The 20,869-nt window shown below is 40.2% G+C and overlaps 1 protein-coding gene across 1 annotated transcript in view; it reads left to right on the top strand.

Moving 5' to 3' along the window:
* CRLF2 (cytokine receptor like factor 2) overlaps positions 1-20,511 on the top strand; it is a 36,335-nt gene extending 15,824 nt beyond the window's left edge. Inside the window, exons 2-8 of the mRNA XM_032773314.2 lie at positions 4,399-4,510; positions 5,469-5,644; positions 6,958-7,097; positions 9,873-10,032; positions 12,947-13,058; positions 16,957-17,041; positions 18,515-20,511. Of these exons, the coding sequence (XP_032629205.1) occupies positions 4,399-4,510; positions 5,469-5,644; positions 6,958-7,097; positions 9,873-10,032; positions 12,947-13,058; positions 16,957-17,041; positions 18,515-18,772 (1,043 nt within the window). The 3' untranslated portion in view covers positions 18,773-20,511. The remainder of the gene's footprint in view (positions 1-4,398; positions 4,511-5,468; positions 5,645-6,957; positions 7,098-9,872; positions 10,033-12,946; positions 13,059-16,956; positions 17,042-18,514) is intronic.
* Positions 20,512-20,869: the final 358 nt, after the last annotated feature.

A 20,869-nucleotide genomic window follows, 5' to 3' on the forward strand; every position in this document is an offset into this window, starting at 1 on the left:
AAGATCCAAAATGTCTGGAGTTACCTACGAAGCCCAATTGCTACCTGCGGGGGCTCATGAGTCTCTCAAGGGAATTACTTCTTAAGTCTTTCAGCCATCTTGTCATAAGTAATATGTAAGTAAGGTTAAGTTTCTTTTACCTGGAAAGTAGACCAACCCTGACCTGCCGAGGACCATATCAGAAACTGGATGTTTAAGTCAGGGGCAGAATGTGTATACTCGGGGTCGTTTTTTTTTTCTCGGCTATGAGTAACACAGGTTTCCTTTCTAATTCTCTCTTATCTCAATATTACTACAAAGTCTGGAAGTATCAAAGGAAAGCAAAGTATTCGGCTATGAGAGCTTTGTTGTGTTGTAATTACATGTATGTTGATTTGTTGGACTGGTTAATTTTGGGCTATCTTTAATCGACTGTTTCTTCATATCTTCTTATAAGCAAGAGCTGTATTGAGTTTTTAATGCAAGTTATTGTTTTATATTTCCTTTTTTTTATAAAGCTTTCTTTTAAAACTTGTGAAGTTTCTTTTCCTAGGGGGCAAAGGGAAGGAAAAGCCAGGCTGTGGGCTTTTTCTATTGTTTCAAGGGAAAGAGCAGGCCTACGGGGAAGAGAAAAAGAATCACCTCTGTTCTCTTATGGTGAAGTTTTTTACCTCTAGTTACTGCTACGAGCTCAGGAGGGGGAATTTCCTTGTGTGCTTAGCTGTGATTAGCTGTGAATGCATAGCCTCGGGGACGCTAGATTGCCTCTCCGGTTGATCAAGAGTGAAGTCTAGTCTCGCACCGCTAACCCAGGAAAGGGGGGGAAGCTGGGAGAGAAGAGAGGGAGACCCCGGCTCTGGGTCTTGGGGGTCCCCAAGGGGACAGTTGGGGTACTCGGGGGGCATACTACGACCCCCACTAAGTGACAACATCCTACATTGCCTTTTACCCTAGTTCTGATTTTAAATACCACTAAGGAGCTTTATCAGTGGCCCTGAATTAATTTGCCAATAGCTTTATATTATTTTGCCCATGGCCCTGTATTAATTTGTCAGTGTCAAAGATGGTCACTGTATCTGGCAGTAGTCAAGAATGTGGGGTTTTATTTTTCCCCCTCTGCACATGTCAAAAAGTTTCCAACCTTTCCTTTCAGATGCAGAGCTAGCCACAATTCTGGAGGCCTTTATCCCCTTGAGATTGAATCACTGCAGTGAGCTCTGTTAGAGATCATAAAAGACAATTCAGAAACTTCAGCTAAGTTAGACTGTAGATGCCTGGTTATAAAGTAGAACATTGACACATTTGTGCTGTATTGTCTGCACTGGCTTCCTACTGGTGTTATGCAAAATGTAGAGGTCCCCTTTTCATCTGTAAAATCTTAAATGGACTGGGTGATGGCTACCTGAGAAACCACATATCTTCTGATGCAATGTGGCATCAGATGTAATCAGCTGAGGAGCTGATCTAACCCAACCCTCTTCCCAGCCCTGATCTCACACCCCTAAACCCCTCATCCCCGGCACCACCCAGAGCCCTCACCCCCAGCCAGATCCCTCATCCCCCACACCCCAGTCCTCTGCCCTACCCTGAGCCCGTCCCACACTCTGAAACCTTCGGACCCACCTCATTAATTTTGGTTATGTGCACCAATATGGAGGTGATTTGTAACACATCACCTCCGTATTGGTGCACATAACAAAATTCATTCCACACATGAAGGGGAAAAATAGAGGGAACACTGGTGGTGATAATAGTTGTTTGTAGGTGTTCTAAGTGCTCTTACTGTCCTTCATCAGCCTCCAAGAATTAAGGATCAGAGTCATAAGTGGAGGCTTAGATTTCCTCTAGTGTTTCTAGGATTCCTCTTTTGTGATTTGGCAGAATTCTGAGAAGGAGGGGTCATGTTATCCCTGATGGCCACAGAGCTGAAGTGGTAATAACAAAAACACTTTATAACTAGGGGGTAGGAGTCTTCTTGTCTGCATATCTTCATAAAAATTGCAGACATAAAAACTGTTCTCAGATCAATCCAGTTTACAAGCTTACATTGTTCTATTATTACAGACTTTTGCTTCAACCAGAGGAAAAAAGTATAGGAAAATACATACAATCTATCACCTGGGTCTAAGTATTTCTCAAACTTTCAAAAAACAGTGTTATTTTGAGTATGTAGTTACATTATCAGTCATATTTAGAAGATTTCTGCCACTTGTGGTGAAAATTAAATGTTTTTTATGAGCTGTGGCCATTTTTGTGATTTTTCTAATTTTTTTCAGATTGGATAACCAATAATGTTTAATCATTAGAGAAAAAACACATCACTTTCCACATCTACGTCCACCTTGGTGATGACTGCCAGATATGTGCCTAACATGGTAGCAATAAAGAGTCCTGTGGCACCTTATAGACTAACAAATGTATTGGAGCATAAGCTTTCGTGGGTGAATACCCACTTCGTCAGACGCAGTGGGTATTCACCCATGAAAGCTCACGCTCCAAAACGTCTGTTAGTCTATAAGGTGCCACAGGATTCTCTGCTTCAATTTTTAAAAATTTAATAATATGGGATCTTTATTTAAAAGAAGAGATGGGACTGGAAAGTAAGAAAAACACACAGTAAATTTGTTTAACTATTCACAGATATAATTTATGCCCACTTTAAAGCCCTTTCACACTGCTAGAGATGTGTAAAGTGCCCTTTGTGTTAATAAGAATCAGGCCCAATCACCTGTATCCTGCGAGTAAAGAATTGTTCCCTATAGTAATTTTTCTTGTATTACGTGATAACTGGAACCTACAATTTATAAAGCTCATTTTTAGGAGTTTTGTTTCTGATATTCAGCATAAATTTTCTTACTCTTGATTTCATTCCACTACCTATAGTTATGCTTCTTGTATAACCCAGAAGAATTCCTCTGGTTCCTTGATATATGCACCCTTCAAATATTTGTAGCTGTTTATCTTGTCTGTTAGTCAGGCTCTAAGGAATATACTTGATGTACCAGTGTGGTATTCTAATCAAGCCTGAATAACTGGAAGCAGCATTGGCTTTGATCAGATGCCTAGAATCTGAGCGAGAGGGAAGTCTGGTAGAGGGGAGCAGGAGGATGGGAGTGGAAAGAGGATGTGAGGATAGTATGATGCTCTGAGGTGACCTGGCCATAAGGAGGTAGGTAGAAGTGGCCAGGTCCATTGGGAGAAACCATAAAATTCCTTTTTATCCACTGATCCAAATCTGGGACACCAGCCAAACTAATTCAGAAGGAGAGGGATAAAAAATGGCCAGATCAGTGATGCTGCATATACTATATGGAGGCAGTGACACTTTCTAATGATTCTACTTCAAGCAGGTATTTGAAATATTATTTGACTGAAGCCAAATATCAGAAAGTTGGCTAGATTTCCTCTGAAGAGCTGTTCAAAACTGAATTTCAGTATAGCCCCACAAGCTCCAAATTCAGATCTGATACTTTTCTCAGACTGCTACCAATCTGCAGTAAATCTGTTGAAGACACTGGAGTTACACCTATTCAAAATTGGTGTGAGAGAAGAAATCAGGACCATCATTCTTCTTTCCCAAATACTTAATCACTTTTTCTTGCTACTCTCTGCATTCCTCCTAATCTGCTGACATCTTTCTGTTATTTTGCTGCACAGAACAAAATGAAATATTCCAGAGCGCTTATACTGGAGTTGTACAATGAGGGACTGACATCAACCTGCTCTGCTGTGTGATGTCTCTGCATATATTTATGGGCCTATTGTGCTGCCACATGGCCTTGCAGACTCATATCTATTGTTGTACACTATTGACTTGTCTACACTTGAAATGCTACAGAAGCACAGTTGCAGCACTGCAGCTGCACTGCTGTAGTACTTCAGTGTAGACTTTATCTACACAGCCGGGGGGTTCTTCCATTGGTGTAGGTAATCCACCTCTCTGAGATGCTGTAACTATGTCAATGGAAGAATTCTTCTGTCAACCTAGTGCTGTCTACACAGGGGGTTAGGTAAGCTTAACTACATTGGTCAGAGGTGTGGATTTTTCACACCCCGAGCAATGCAGTTGGGGAGATCTAATTTTTTAGTGGAGACCAGACCTAACAGTTCCTAGGTGTAGTTCATTCACTACTGTTCTCCAGGTTTCTCCTTCCAAATGTTTCAGATTATATTTCTGCAGAGGCTTTGTTTTGCACTTTTCCAATCTCAATACCATTATTATTTTCCACCCATATTTCTAACCTCTACATGTTCTTTAGTCTTATTTCCCTGCCTTGCAAGTCTTCACATCCCCTTTCATTTTTTTGTTATCTGTGACTGTGGAGTAATTAAATCAGAAGTACTGGTCTCTTAACAAATGTATGGTCATGTCCTTGATATCTGGGATTGAAATTGTTTTGTCTGTCATTGCAATGACAGGTTTGAAAGAAACCATCAAAATCACAGCAGTCAATTTCAATGGTGAACGGATGCAGATCACATGGGCAGCTAAAGACTATTTCCCTGACAGGACTGTGACTTTTTTTTACAGGTAAGTGTTGGCAATGGCTATCCTCTTCTCCTTGGTTAATGGTTTTGCTTAGTGATTCTGAAAGTATATGTACACTGCACTTAAATACCCATGGCCTGTGTCAGCTAACTTGGGCTTGTGGGGGTCTGGCAGCCCGTCTACACCACAATTTTACAATCCCGTAGCCCAAGCCCTGCGAGCCTGTCAGCTGACATGGGCCACCTGTGGGTGTTTTAATTGCAATGCAGACCTACCTTTAGACATCTCACTCAGTCCAAGTTGTGTTTGAGCTACACCCGCAAATGAAAGAGAAGCTTATATTTGATTTAGATCAATATGCAGACTTGTTCATGTTTGCTTCACACCACAACCCTATTTTCCAAACTAATCATCAGATCTGCTGAACACTTAGTGGCATGCAAATCGTTACAGCCACAGTTTTGTCCATTCTTGTGATTCCCACCCGTGTGTCAGAACATTTGGAACCATTTTTCACACACACTCACAGCTTTAGCTGGTGTTTAATTAAGAGCTGTGCCACAATCAGTTGAAGCTGAAAATGGAAATGAAACCTTTATAATTGCTTTGGGTCAATGACAAGTCAGTCAGTAGGAGGTTTACTCAATTGTTAGTGGGTATCTGAGACAGCATTTCCAGTAGTATGATGTAGAAATAGGACATGTCATCAGAGGGTGAATGTCTGACACAGCTGTTAAAGCAAACCCTTCCCTTCTTAGAAAAGACAATATTAAAGAAACCTCACAATCTCAAATTGTAAAGAACAGATGTCTGGAGAGGCAATAGGAATTGGGTACTGGACTCCCCTTCTCCGCTTTGAAAATCCCATCTATAAATCTCCCATGCAAATATCATTTGGGAGAAGTATTTTAATAAGCTAAAGTGACAAAAAGCAGCTAACTCATTTCAATAGATAACAAAATAACTGCATTAACTAATTTTATTTTGTTTTTACTTGTAGATTTGGCACAGCTCTTCAAAACAGAGCTTGGAAGCAATGCCCCAACTATATACTTGACCAAGGTTACAATTCTGGCTGTCTCTTCAAGACAGAGGGACCCACTCTTAACATTTCTTTTAAGGATAAGAATGGAACTGAAGAGCTTTTCAATTGTATGCTAAAATCTGATTTCTTTAGTAAGTGAGTGAGCAATGACATTACCAAATTCTTTGGCAATGCTAGTGCCTTCAATGATCTTTTTTTGTATTGAGTCTGAGATTAAGAGAGAAAACTATTTCAGAGTATAAAATATTATCAAGGAAGATGATGAATTAGTTAAGTGTATAAAATATTATCAGGAAGGACAAAATAGAATATTGTTCTCTGTTTGGGTATTCTGAGGCTGCTTCTTCAACACTTACTTCCGTAGTCACATTGTCTTCACTGGGGCTACTTGTTTTGAATAAAGGCCCCCCAAATTCAGATCGAAATCTGGGTTTTGAACACTCAAAATGTAGGTATGTTTGGATTTTGAAATATTTAGTATAGTCGACTATGTAAAACATGTAAACATACATGTAGCAACAACTGGAAGCCTTGGTTCCATTTTCATAGTGGAGGGGTAAATATATGATATCACAATGCCAAAATGACAACAGGTTACAGTAAGAAAGCACTGGAAGAGTAAGAGAAAGGCATTTCCATTTCTCTTACACTTTTATTGGTTTTATGTATGTAGATGTGTCTTATGGGTTCAACATGTAATGACTATTATTGCAAAGAAATCTACATAATAGTAGGAACTAATACTAAATAAAATAAAATAAACCAGCTATAGAACATCATTGAGCATGTCTTCTAAAGTTAGGACAGCTTCCCAAGAGGAAGGGTAGTTTTATGGCCAAGGCACTGGAGTGGCGTTCAGGAACTCAGGTTTAATTCCCAGCTTCGTCACAAACATCCTGTGAGACATTGGGCAAGTCACTTTGGACCTCTGTGCCTGAGTCTCCCATCCCTAAAACAGAGATAATAGTGCTTCAGACCTCACAGAGGTGTTGTGAAAGTTCAGTAATATTTACCAGGTGCTCAGATACTACAAGAATGGGAATGAAGTAGTTAGATTTCTTTGCAGGTGGGGTGGATCAAAAGAGAGGGTGCACTAATGTACTTTAGGAAGGGGTGTTATGCTCCAAATTTCATGAAGATGCAACTTCCACTGCTAAGAGGTAAACAACCAAATGGTTCAAAATATTGTGCCCATAACAGCTGACCATCTGCACACAATGTGTCAATTTAGAACAGCACAAATGCATGATGCCATGGGTCTGAATTACATTTTGATGCACAGAAAACAGGCCAGCTGGAGAACTGAACCTTTCAGGAGCTCTGAACTGAATAACAGTCTAAAGAATTCCAGGAAGGCTTGTGGGTGGGGGCGGTGGTTTGAAGTGAGATGTAGTGATTCATTTTAAAAGGGCATTGGGTAATTTGTATCTGTTTTTTTCCTCAGTAAAACCCAATCCACCTGAAAACGTAACCTTCCATTGGAAAGGAGATAGAGTTACTATAGAATGTAATAAACCAAAGACACCAGCAAGGTGCTTGCAGCTCGAACTTCAGTATACAAGCAAATATGACAAAGAATGGCAGGTGGGTAGAGTTTGCAATTCTCACTTAACATATGAAAGAGATGGGAGTGGCACCTTCACAGAACAGACAGCATAGGTTTTCCCAGCAGGCCCATCCCATCCCATTAACATACACTTGATGGACTGGCAGCAGAATAAGGACTAGTCTTCAGTGCAAAAAAGGTGCATTTTTTCCTTTGGGGTAACGAACACACATGTGCTATCCTGAGGTAAATACATGCTGAAGGCCAGACACTTTAATTTAAAGAAAGGTAAAGCTGTCAAGCAAAACAGTCCTATACATCCTCCAGGGATTGGCCTTGAGGAGTTTACCTCATGGTAAACTAAGAGGCTGGTCTTCACTGTATTTTTACCTCAGAATAGCTCAGAAGTGTTAGTTACCCCCAGTAAAAAACACATCTTTTTTAGCAGTGAAGGCAAGCCCTAACATTTGCTAGACTACTGGATATCTAGCGTGTGCTGAATGTCAGCATTCCAGTAAATGACCACATTTCAAGGGAGTTACACTTCACTGCATATGCACATGTCAAGAAGACATAGAGGAAAGGCAAAATATAAAGAATAGGAGCAAGGAGGGGAATCATAAGTAGGAAATGAAGATGAAAAAATTGAAGAAAGAAGAAAAACAACAGAGAACAGGAGATGGGAAAGAGACAATGTTCCAGGCATTTTATTTATCTAGAACATAAATACCAGCTTTACATTTCATTTTGTTATACCAATAAAAACTAGCAGGATCTCATTAAAGGGGACAAGACATTTGTCACATTTATTAAAATACCATAATAAAATAAAAGATAACAGCAAACAACGTTGTTTGGCTGCTTATTCCTATATATCCATTTACACAATTATTTATACAAGTTCTGTGTAGATATTATAGTTACCAGCCTAAAGTTGCTTGTGACAGAATACTGGCCAGGTATCCTGTACACAAGAGTGGAGCCGAGTCCGGGTCAGGTGCACCTGATGCTCCTGGAGGCTGGCAGCAGAACCATAGACTCAAAATCCTCAGTCTTCAGAGTCCAGCTTTATAGGGATTTTTCCCTATGTTAGTTCATGGGAGTTGCTTCATTCTGCTGTTGTTAAATTAATCAGCAGGTGGCTGGCTCCATGTTGGCAGCAGAATGTTACCCAAAGTCTCTTATCCCCCTTCTTTAACAACACTTTTAGTTTGGATTCAAAGTCATAGGTCTTGCGTGTCACGCTGCCTTTGGTTGGATTGATCACCGTTAATTGCAGGCGTGACTTTCAGCCTTGACACCTGGCTTTGATCTTCCTTCTGTTGTTCTTTTTGTCCTTTCTTTTTAGGGTGGATGCTTTTTACTTTGTTTCACTGTTGTCTAGGTTTTCAGCCGTTGGTAGTTGAACCTTCACCTCTCAGGACAGCTGGGGCTGGAGTTGATTATCATCCATACATGCATCAATTCACACATCTAAACTAACTAATAAGATTACAGCAGGTTTGCAAAATGAAGGTTGAGAAGCTTTACAAAAGGAGGAGCATTTAAAATGGGGTTTGAATTACAATATGGCAAACAGTGAACAGAAGTTACAATGCAGCAAGTGTAGTGAATGGTGAACAGAGTACATTAATAAAGTGAACAATTAAAAACAATTTCATTATCAGTTCTACAATTTCATGTAATTCTTCCTAGGCTCATACATGTGTGTATGCTTTGGGACCAAAGCTTATTCTGTTTGTTTCACTGCAAATAATTATTGAGGATAAATGTAACAAAGAACATACTTAACTTAACTGTAACATCTTTAATGCCAGAAATGGGTCCTGAACGAGGAAATCCATCCAAGGTCTAGATCTCCTAAAATTTTTGAACAATGTTCTATTTTGTTGAAGGGTATGCTTGTTCATTTGGATAAAATGTGGTTGCAGTGTGTGGGATTGGTGTTCCCATTGAGCCTAATGCTGGGTAGAAATCAGGGACTTCAATCCAATGCAATTCAATTCAATAAAACTTATTCAACATGAGCACAAGACAGCCCTGGACAAAGAATCAGGCAGAGTCCTTCCAGCCCGGAGCCCCTCCCTGCTTACTATAGCACATGGTGCTTATATAACAAGTTATATAACAATTTATATAACAATTTACATAATATGAACTAACCAATCAGAGTTAAACATACCCATATATGGGTTTGTTTATCACATGCTTATAGTGCTCCAGTCCACATGCTGAGCTCATACCCCTCCCCTGGCCTTCTCCAGAATGTTCCTAGGTCAGTGAGCCACAGCATGCTTCCCTATGCATAAGCACCCTGTAAACCACATTTTATCTAAAGTAAAACAACTATACCCTTCAGCAGGGTGTTTATGCATAGGGTAGTGGAGAACTATAGGCATGTGATAAACAAATCCATATGGAAAGGTTAACTCTTATTGGTTAAAGGTTTATGTTATGTAACTTGTTACGTAAGTGCCATGTGCTATAAAATAGCAAGGGGAGGGGCTCCTTGCTGGAGGGACTCTGTCTGATTTTTGTACCAGGGGCTCTCCTTTGTGCACATTGAATAAAGCCTTGTTGAGTTGAATCACATCGAATCACATTGAATCGAATCGCATTGCATCGAATTGAATCGCATCGCATCAAATCGAAGTCCCTTGATTCTACCGAGCATCTGACTCATTGGGAACCACAAAATCTCAACAGTGTCAGCCCATTTCTCATGTTTGTTATTACAATGATATATATAATATGGTGAGAAGACAAATATATGTTGGAACTAATAATTAATGATCAAATATCTTCCTGTCCAGTCTAGAAAATCTGCATGTTGCAAAGTTGAAGAGCAAGGGTTTGATCCTGAAAAGTGCTACTCCTTCCGGGTCAGACTGGAAAGAATACCCGATTGCAATAGAATTCCTTATGCCAGTGAATGGGCAGAGGTAACAGTTTGGAGAAGTGGCAGCTTACTAGGTAAATGTTAAGATACATTCATATTCTTAGCTGGACATACAATCAGAGGAGGGGAGGCTGGGAGATGGGATGTCAGGAGGTGCATCAGGTTAATTCAAAGTAAAAATCTAGTCAACAATGGAACAACAGAGTCTAAAGCAGCACTGAGCATTCTGGCCTTTGCCCTGAAGTGCATCAATGATTTAAGACAATAACACGGAAGTGGAGAATTTCCCTCAAATCTGTCAAATACTGGGGAAGTGACACAGACAGTTGCTGTCATGTTTCAAGCTCCTCAGTGACTTCTGTGGGGTGGTCGTGACATCAATTTCGCTACGAAGTTGTGGATCTACACAACTGTGGTTATACTGACTCTGTTGTATGGCAGTGAAACTTGATCACTGCTCCATATTAAGTGGCAGGACAAGATCAGAAATGAGGATATTTGAAACTGAAACTGACAGCCACCTTGATCAATGATGGTTTGGTTTCAGTGGCTTTCTTGGTACAGAGATATTAATAGGATGGAATGCCAATGAATTATAAAGTATGTTTATCAAGGAATGCTGCTACACAGCTGACAATCATCTGTTCACCAAAAGCTTTGGTAGCACAATAAATTTCCCAGCAATAGACATAAACTGAATATGTATTTGGTCCTGCCATGAGGGCAGGGGACTGGATTTGATGACCTCTCGAGGTCCCTTCCAGTCCTTGAGTCTATAAGTCTATGTAGCCAGACCACTTAAAGGACCTGGTAGAGATTGATGTGAGTGGTGCTCAATCTGCAAGGAGAATATGTCCCTTTGCAATTTGCCGTCATGACGATGGATGTATCAGATTAATTCATAGCCCTTTCAAACATAATTTAATTCATGAATGCAAATTGGGGTTGGTGGCCTGATCCTTCAATTCATATCTATATTGCTGTAGCTGTCTCAAGCAAGTACTGATTTGGCCAGTAACAAACAGGCTTTGTATTACAGTAGCACCTAGATACCCTAAATGAAATTAGTTTCCAATTGTGCTAGGCCCTGTACAATTTCTCTCTAAAGTGGGAAGTTTGTCACTGCACAATTTCAGAATTACAGTGACACTGATAATTATACACAAAGCTGATTCATAGATTGTTCAAATGTTGTGTGCAATTTTTCAATGACGGAGATAAATAAGGAAAAGATGCTGCCTCTGCCATTGAGATCTCATATGTATGATTTAATGGTTTTGGTCTAGATAATACCTTTTCCTGTCTCCCACAGTTTTATCTACCTTGGCTGGCCAGTCTATAAGATATATATGGTGCTGACATACCTGTTTGATAGAACTATTCAGGGTTCATTGCAGCTATTTATTTATTTTGATTTATAAGTGCAAAATTCCCATCCATAGCTCTGGGAAATTTAGTTATAGTTCATACATTCAATAATCACTATAATTATGAGATAATACAAAGAATGTAGTGCAATATAGTAATAGAATAAAATAGAATACCACAATAACTGCCAATAAAAATAAAATTGAAATACCCAGAGCCAATTAAGACTAAATGCCTTTAACCATCAGCCAACCATTCCCTACATCCTCCAAAAACAGAAGGGCTTTTCAGCATGTCTGGAAGATTAACAGATCCAGGTTCTGGCATGCCAAAGGTGGAAATATAATCCAGAGCTGAGTGGCCTTCATAGAAAATGCCACGCCAGCAATCCCATCATGTTTAAAATGAGAGAACTCTACCAGTGTAGGCTGACAGAAGGTGTCTCCCAAGTAGCCAGCTCACTTTCAAGGATTTGTAAGTTAAAATCACCACTTTGTGTTACATCTACAAAGTAACAGGCAGACAGTGCAGCTGACTGATCACTAGTGTTACAGCATCAATAAGCAAGTAACTACCTGCTGCACCAGCTTCAGTGTTTTGTGGTCTCAAGATGCAGCCGCCTCTCAAGATGCAGCACTCCAGAAAATCATATCTCTGGCTACGTCTGCCTCTGACCTTTTCTTTTGCACATTCCTCGCCAAGAACAATTTAAAAAATGGCACTCTTGCCAGCAGCTGCTACATGAACATCAAGTAGAAGCTTTGGATTTAACAAGACCCCTAGTGCCATTCTGTGCCTCATTCTTCTAAATACAGTTTCAAAGACAGACCACATTAAGTTACAGGACACTTTTCATCAGCTTTAGTAGGTTTGGATGATCCCTTATTGCTTTGCTGGAAAGCAATACTCGCAATGAGTACCATGAACCAATAGAGAGAGTTGCTGTAGTTACATAAACACAGGCAGTCACTCAGTCCCCACACCTTCAGATCAGATCTCCACAAGGTGCCATTCACTAGGCTTTATAGGAACGTAGTCTCTCAGATCTGCAGAAGAGCTCTGTGTAGGCTGAAAAGCTTGTCTCTGGTTTTGTTTACTTTATCACTTTGGTCAGTAAAACTTTTGTTGGCACCCCCCGTCCCTCGACATAAGTTTCACCATCAAAAGCACTGATGTGGACAGGGTTATGCTGACAGGAGAGGCTGTCCTGCTGATGTAGCTAACACCACTCCTTGGGGGTGGTTTAATTATGCCAGCAGGAGAGCTCTCCCTTGGCATAGAGCTCTCCCTTGACATGGGAGACCTTACAGCGGCAGAACTATAGTGGTACAGCTGTGCTGATGTAAGGTCCGTACTGTAGACATAGCCTCTCTCACCAACAGAAGTTGGTCCAATAAAAGATATTACGTTTCCTACCTTGTCTCTCCAACACCACCAGAAGGCATTTAATTGCAAGAGTGAAGGAACTGTGGTTTTCTTTTGCAGAGTTAGATTAGTTTGTCTTGTTTCTTCCTTAACATTGCTATTGTTTTAAAGAGAACATCTACAATAGGGACATTTATAAATTTACATTTATAGAAACATGACATTTTAAAATATTATTTTTGTGATTACTCCTAGATTCTTGTGCTGATGATATAAAGCCTCTGTCAGACAATGTGATCCCTTTAATTTCTGTGCTGGCAATCCTAGTAATAGTCCTCATTCAGAGTTTTGTGTGCAAATGCCAAAGGTAAGTGTTACTGGTCCCTACTGATATTTGTGTCATGATAATGCAAAATATATTAAAAAAGTGCATAGTTTGATTCTCTCCCTCTCCCACCATCCAGTGTTGTTTGTCCTCTTAAAGTGCAAATTCTCAAGGGCAGGGATTGCGTGTTCCTTGTGGTTGTGTCCTGTGCCTCGCACATTGTAGGTGATACTGGAAAACAAAGAATATTAAATATGCTCCCCAACCTAATACACTCTCACTGGTCTTTATGATGCCATGGGATCATTGCCCAACCAAAGAATCTCTGGCACCTTTAGCCTACAGTCTATAGACTGCAGACCCAGTCATTCACTCTTTAGTTTCCTGCTGCCATCCCTGTACAGAGCACGTCTCTGGAGTGCCTATAATCAGAGATCCCAACCCTCACCTCCATAGAAGCAGGGAACTCTGCAGCTGCAGACACATACTTTCTACTAGAGGAGCTAAGAACAGAAAGTGAAAATTTCCTTCTACCTGAAGAGTGACAGTTGGAAGGGTGATGGAGTAGCAGGGTGAGAAAGGCAGGGTAACAAAGAAGAAAGGAAGACAAAAGTAAAGAGGAGGAGTGCAAAAGATGTGAAAGGGGAAGATAGGGGAGGTGGTGGTGGAACGGATGAGCAAGAAAAGGAGGAGGTAAAAGATGAAAAGATGTAAAGGGTAATTACATGGGAGGGCTTCAAATAGTGGTAGAGGAGCAGGGGATAGGAGAAGTGAAGAGAGTGGCAGTCTCCTGATCTGTTTAATGTCCTTAACAAGACTACCATAACCGTCAGGGATGTTGTGAAGATTCTGTCAGTAGTACCTGGAAAGCACTTTGGGCCCCTTGGATGGAAATAGTATTATTGTAATAATTCTTACTTATGTTACTGCTCGAATGGCAAATTTGGGATCAAAGCCCCAAGACATCTGCATTTGCTTTTCTCTTTCTTTTATCAATTGTAAAGATAGTTTAAAAATAGCATCTCCTGCCTGGGGTTTATAAAACATTGGCACTAGATTCTTCTTACCAGCTCCCTCACTTGCCTTCCTGCCCCATCTGATCTATTACAAATGAAATGTGAGAAACAAAAACTGAAACTTTGTGGCACCGACGTGCACGTTATAACATAATTGTAACAGCTGTGAGCACGCAAGAGAAAATCCATTTTATGAACATTCTGTCTTGTTAACAGTCCTTCTGGCTTGCAGTTCCAAGGAGAATTTAGGCTGTTTCTGTTAATTTTTTGAGCTACAGTACTAAATATTAAAAGGGTGCATGTTGCAAAAGTGATAGCTAGTATGGAACTTGAATGGTGTTTAAAGAAGCTGCAGTTGAGAATATTCATTATTGTTTGTATATTTCTATTGTATAACCATTATGCATGGTGATTAGCAACTTAAATTAAGACAGGCACAATATAAGGGGACAAATATAGGGCAGGGATGTGTGAGGGGAGGGGATGAAGAAAAGAAATTGTGTGTGTGTGTGTGTGTGTGTGTGACCATAGACTAAAATTCTCCTTGAAGAAGTATGTTTTGTGAAGTAACTCAGCCTATGTCTACACTGCAATAAAAGGTGTGATTTGCAGCTCAGGTAGGCATACTCATGCTCGCTTTAATCTAACTAGGTTGCTAAAAATAGCAGTATAGACCCAGCAGCATGGGCTTCAGCACAGGCTGTACAGGCCTCCAGAATCCTGAATGTGTACTGGCACTGCTAGCCCCTGGCAGAGTGTGTACTGTGAGGTCTTCACTGCTATTTTAGCTCTACTAGCTAGATTAAAGCTAGCAAGGGATTTTATTTTGGTCTAGCTCAAATGAGTTAGAAATCAGTTTAAGCTAAACCAAAATAAGCCGCCCTTAACCTCAAATAAGAGCATCCATACAAGGGTTTGCATTGGTTCAGGCAAATTATTTTAAAAACTGATATTAAGTTAAATGAGTACAACTTTCTTGGGTTGACAAAGCAGTAGAACAGGAAAGAGTGGAAGCATGGCAGGTGGGCCTGGAAAAGGGCCTCTGGGCATGAAGGCCACATGAAAGAAAGCATGTTTGTCCTAGTGCAGGAGTTCTCAAACTTGGTTCATGGCTTGTCCAGGCTAAGCCCCGGTGGGCCGAGAGATGCTATGTTTACCTGAACATCCACAGGTACGGTCACTCACAGCTCCCAGTGGCTGGGAATGGCGAACCACAGCCACTGGAAGCTGCGAGTGGCTGTATCTGCGGATGCTCAGGTAAACGAAGCATCTCGCGGCCCACCAGGGGCTTATCCTGAACAAGCCACAATTGAAGTTTGGAAACTTCTATCCTAGTGCAATGGGGTCCTGATCCATAACTGGTGCTCCCAGGCACTCCAGTAATACAAAAAACAATACTACAGCTAATGGCTACATTTTGGAAAGCTTGACTTTAAAGGGTCACATCTGCCCATTTAGTATAAAACAAATCATCGCTTTCCAAACATCAATAGGACTTAAAAATAAAGTAGAGAGACAGTCTCTTCGAGCTGAATTTCTGTCAGCCTTCCAACAATGTGTGAGTTGTGGGAGGGCTCTAGCTCTTGAAAGCTAAGGGTCAGTCTACACTAGCACTTTTGCTGGTAAAACTTTTGTCGGTCAGGGGTATGAAAAAACATACCCCTGACTTACATAAGTTTCACCGACAGAAGCTCTCCCACTGACTCCTTGGGGGGTGGTTTAATTATGCTGACAGGAGAGCTCTCTCCTGTAGGCACAGAGCAGCTACATAAGAAACCTTACAGTTGGCAGCTACAGCGATACAGCTGTGCCACTGTAAGGTCTGTAGAGTAGACATAGCCTCAGTCTTTTCCAGAGTAACTATGAAATTCCATACAGTGGCTTTGCAGCTCCTCTTGATTTGTTCTTGAAGCTTCTCAGATTGCCAAGTGTAGAATCTCATCTGAACACTGGCTGCCAAGAAGGAGCTACTTTTAATTCCCATGCTATTGCTGGATTTGACTTCAAGATTACACTACTTGGCATTCAATTACTAACTTGATAATGAAGTCAGCTTTAATGGCTGCTGAGGAGCTGCAAGCCAACACCTTAATTCAGGTTTCCAGATATACCGCACCGTGGAACTTCCTTTTCTTGTACTTCCCCAGATTTTTCTTCCTTTCATTTTCAGGGATCACTAGGGTGATTGTGAGGCTGCAGAGGTGACTTTTCCAGTCCTATGAGGCCTAAATAGGCCAGGACTAGAGTATTTTTCCAGAGGAAATTAAAAGACAGTTTTTCAGGGCAAAATGTTGTCTGTTCCACTTTATTTATTGCTCCTTTGTAAAGCCCAAATTAATTTTTTAAAACCAATTGTTTTTGCCTATTACTGATAAGCTTTCACTCCTTTGTTTTTCTGTCACCTGCCTGCTTCAGTACTGGACAAGATCAAAGCACCAGTGATCTTGGCATCAGTCTCTGTTGCACTGATGAGCAAAGTCAGCCCATACAAGATGATGCCATTGTTAAGATTTATGGTTTGCATGACTGTGTTCATCATTTTAGATCTACAGTACACTTATTACAGCTCTACAAAAGCTGCCAACTGCCAAAATCACAGAATTAGCTTTTTTCCTCTCTGAAAAATGCCATGCTGTTGTACCACAGTTACATTATTGGAGATAAGTGTTACTGGAAAGCCCAGGGATGTTATAGGCCCAGAATTGCTTCTCCTATGCACTCTGTTTATGCTACTCTGAATAGCAGATAAAGGCCTCAGTTCTGCAGCAGGCATACAACCACTACACCACAACGGAGGGGACATGGCCAGATATGTTGTGCTCAGATAATTCCCTGCCAGTGGATAGTTCCTTTGGGACAGTTACCAGCTGGCAGAGTTTAGAGCAGCTGAATGTTTACCCTCCTTTGTTTTGTTCTATTTACAGATTTCAGAAGTCAGTCATGCCTGTTATACCTGACCCAAAGCATATATTTTCTGATCTCTTTAATGAACATAATGGAAACTTCCAGGTAAATATCCAAGCACTCTTGAACTTCCTTGGTGAGGTTGCATTCATTCCAACACAACAGTCCTACTTTGCACATAATTTAAAAAATGCAGCCTACCTTTGTGGTCTCTTTTGAAGTTTAAACTAAGTGCTCTCTGATCCAAAAGCAGCCTCTCACTCTACTACTTGACCACCTGGTCTTACAGAAGAATGATTATTATTACTTATTTGCACTGTAGTAGCACATAGGGACTCCAATCATAGAAGAGGATTCAATGTGCTAAGGACTGTACAAAGAGAGTTCCTGCCCAGGGGAATTTGTAGTGAAAGTAGGAAAGACAGTATGTGGAGGAATAGCTCAGTGGTTTGAGCCTTGGCCTGCCAACCCCATGGTTGTCAGATCAGTCCTTGAGGGGGCCATTTAGGAAATCTGGGGATTGGCCCTGCTTTTTAGCAGGGGGTTGGACTAGATGATCTTCTGAGGTCCCTTGTAACCCTTATATTCTATAATAGCTATGAGACACACAGGGTGAGACTGAAGCAATGGTGGTCAGTATCAAAAGCAGAGATCACAGCCTGCCAAATTATTGTACAATCTCCTTTCCAGACCTCCTGTCACAAAAAGCCACAAGCCTTTATCCTTTACAAAACTAACCATGGTTTCCCAAATTGCCTGACTAACCACTATTCCCTCCAATCCTTTAGCACACGGCTTGCAGTGAAACAGCAAATCTTCAGACAGTCTGACAGAGGAACGAACTTAGTGTTTGTTTCCTGTTAAGCTGAAATGTATGTAGCTTACATGAAGAGCATTTTTATTTGAATACTCTTGAATCTGCCCAGCACCTTACCATTTAGACTATGCTGTAGCTGAAAGCAGCCTGGCAAAATAATTAGGAATATCCGCTATCTGTTGCATAACAGCTAGTGGGCCACCATTACAATGGTAATGAAAATGAAAACCAATAATAATGTTTTACTTCTGAGTCAAAAATGTACTTGCCCAAGGTAAGTTTGAAAAGATACAAATTAATAATAATTAATAATACAATGCAAAATAATAATAAAGGGCCTGATCCTTAATCAGGCAAATCTCCTACTGAAGTCAATTTGAGTTTTGATTGAGGTAGGACTTGGCTTAAAGAATTTGCAAAACCATGACAAATGGAGGGGGGTGAGGGATGTAATGTATTCATCTAGTGTATTTTGAAGGCACCTGTCACTGTAAGTGCTATATAATAATTAAATTCAACACTGAAGGGTCCTTAGTGGTAATTTTCTTGAAGTTTTCCTTGTTCTTTATGTGCATTCATGTTTTTTGTTTTTGTCTTATTTCCTGCTTGCCTGCTATTTCCTTCTTTCCAACATGACATCCCTCACTTGTGTAGGTCCTGGGTTCATGCCATTACTGGAGCAATGGTGAAGGTCACTGTAGCCTGTGATTGCTTCAAATGAATTTAGGGCGTGTGCTGACACCAACATTTCATTCTCCTAGGAATGGATTGACAAAACTGACAATGCAATGGGCCAAACCAAGATGGAATGTGTAGAACATGAGTGCATCATTGAGGAGAGAACTGAGCAGAAAGATGAGACGGAAGCTAGTGAAAAGCTTTGTGAATTGTCAAACATGAATGAAGGAGGTTATCTGAGTTCTGCTCATAACACTTGCCTGCCACCAGCAGCCAGTGATACAGTTTCTTTCAGGAGTTTTAAGTTTTGTATGAATGAAGACAAGTATGTCATCTTATGAAACTGTGTAATGCAGTAGGAACATATGGTATCTGGAAAAGGTACACAGGATCCTAATGAGTTTAAAGGAGCATCTAAGTACAGTAAAAAGTTAGGATCGGGCTTATGTAGCATAACATAGAAGGCTATCCAATCTGGATCTGGATTGCACCTTTCCCAGAATTTAGCGGCAACCTATGCAGGCCCATTAGAGAAACAAGAGGGCATGGCAATTCAGGTGTATTTGGTTTTCGGAATTTAGTGTGGCCCATCTCTATGGCTAAACCGAGCCCTGTCCTGCATGGTGAGAGTTCAAGGAGCCCTTCTCACTCACTGCATGCCTTTTAAGAGCTGGGCACAAACACAGTTCTTGCTCTGAAGGAGTGCACATATTATGTGCAGTTAATGAAAACAATAGCCCTAGCCTCCCTGAGTGGGCAGAAAATGTAAGAATTAAGGCAGTGCCATCGACTTGCCTTCTCCTTCTCACCCGGTTGCAGAAGATGGTTGAGTACATGCGACACCTTTCCAAAGGGGATGGCAGGAGCTGTGCACTCTCTGCTCTCCAGAAGTCATCCTTCCTGCCACAAGCACAATGCTTCTAGCATGGGTGGGGTGAATATTTACACCGCACCTAATGGAGCTAGGATCTGAAAAAAACAGAATTTGCCTCCAGGAATATGATAGTGAGGATGTACAGAATCACACTGGGTCCTGATCCTGCAATGAGATCTGTTTGGGCAGCCCTTTCAAATGTAGCAGGGAGTCCATGCAGGCACAGAAGTCTGTGTATGCGGACCTTAATGCAAGATCAGGCTCCTAGCATCTAGTTATGCCCATGTCCTTAAGGTTTTCTCTTCATATAGTAGACACATTCTTGTAGAAAAATGGGATAAGTTACCCTCAATGCAGGATTGATTTGACTGAGAAAGTCTCATCTTTGCTTGATATTTTAAATCTTCTTTTAGCATATTCAGCAACTGTAGATTTTATTAATAACTTGCTGTTCATATATCAGCCTTTTATTGTATGTATTCCAACTTCAGCTAAAATATGTCATATTTTTGTTCTCTTAAATAGCAGACTCGGGAAAACCCGCTCGATTCATCCAGACTGTGTTTTGTATGTCTTCCTACATCATTTAATGTGCATGCTTCTTGAAAGCAAACATTGTAGTCAAACATCTAGGATGAAATTCATCACTGGCATAAGTCTATTTAAGGCAAAGTAGGTACACCAAGGATTAATATGTCAGTCTAGCTTCTCAGTTAGTGTAAATTGACATTAGTGTATGGAAATGAAGCTTGTCAGAAAAACCACTGATGAAGTCATTTTCTGTGAGAGAGTAAAGTGCCTTTGAAATAGAAATGCTTTATGAACTAATGTTGATTTTACCAAAATTTCATTGTGGAGAAAATAAAAAATAAAAACAAACAAACAAAAAAGAAAAAAAAGAAAAAGAAAAAGAAAAGTCGCCACAATGTCAAAATGGCACATTGACTTATTTTCAGGAAAATAGATCAATTTTTATATTTTGAAATAACTTTTCATTTTAAATTTGTAATGTATTATATTATATATTATAATATAAAATAAAAAGTCAAAACAGAAACAAAACATTTTGATCAATTGGAACAATTTGTTGTTTTTGGACCTTTGTGAATATACATTTGGGAGTTTGTTCTGATTCAGAATGAAGCCAAACCTTTAAATCTCAAAATTCTTTTCAAAATAGAATTTCTGTCTTCCACATGCATCTAGACACATGTATTCAAAGCTGTTAAAAATATTAATTAAAGAAATAAAAAAAATGTTTTCTTACAAGTGTTGAAGTTGATTCTTGTGGTTACATGTGATAAGGCTCTAGTCATTCTTTGGTGTCTGAGGATCTAGCCCAAAATGTGACACATGTACAGTTTGGGAGGGGAAGTGAGAAAATGTACTATACCGATAAAGAGGTGTGACATTTAATAACTGAAATATAGATGGTTCAGTGATTTCAGAAAATCCCTTGACTGCTATCATAACCAAATTATTGCCACATCAGATGTTCAAGATATGCAACTTATTATGCTAAGACTGTCTGAGGTACTTCAGATATTATTACAAACCCAAATAT

This window comes from Chelonoidis abingdonii, chromosome 1 (genome assembly GCF_003597395.2).
Source record: "Chelonoidis abingdonii isolate Lonesome George chromosome 1, CheloAbing_2.0, whole genome shotgun sequence".
Classification (NCBI taxonomy): domain Eukaryota; kingdom Metazoa; phylum Chordata; order Testudines; family Testudinidae; genus Chelonoidis; species Chelonoidis abingdonii.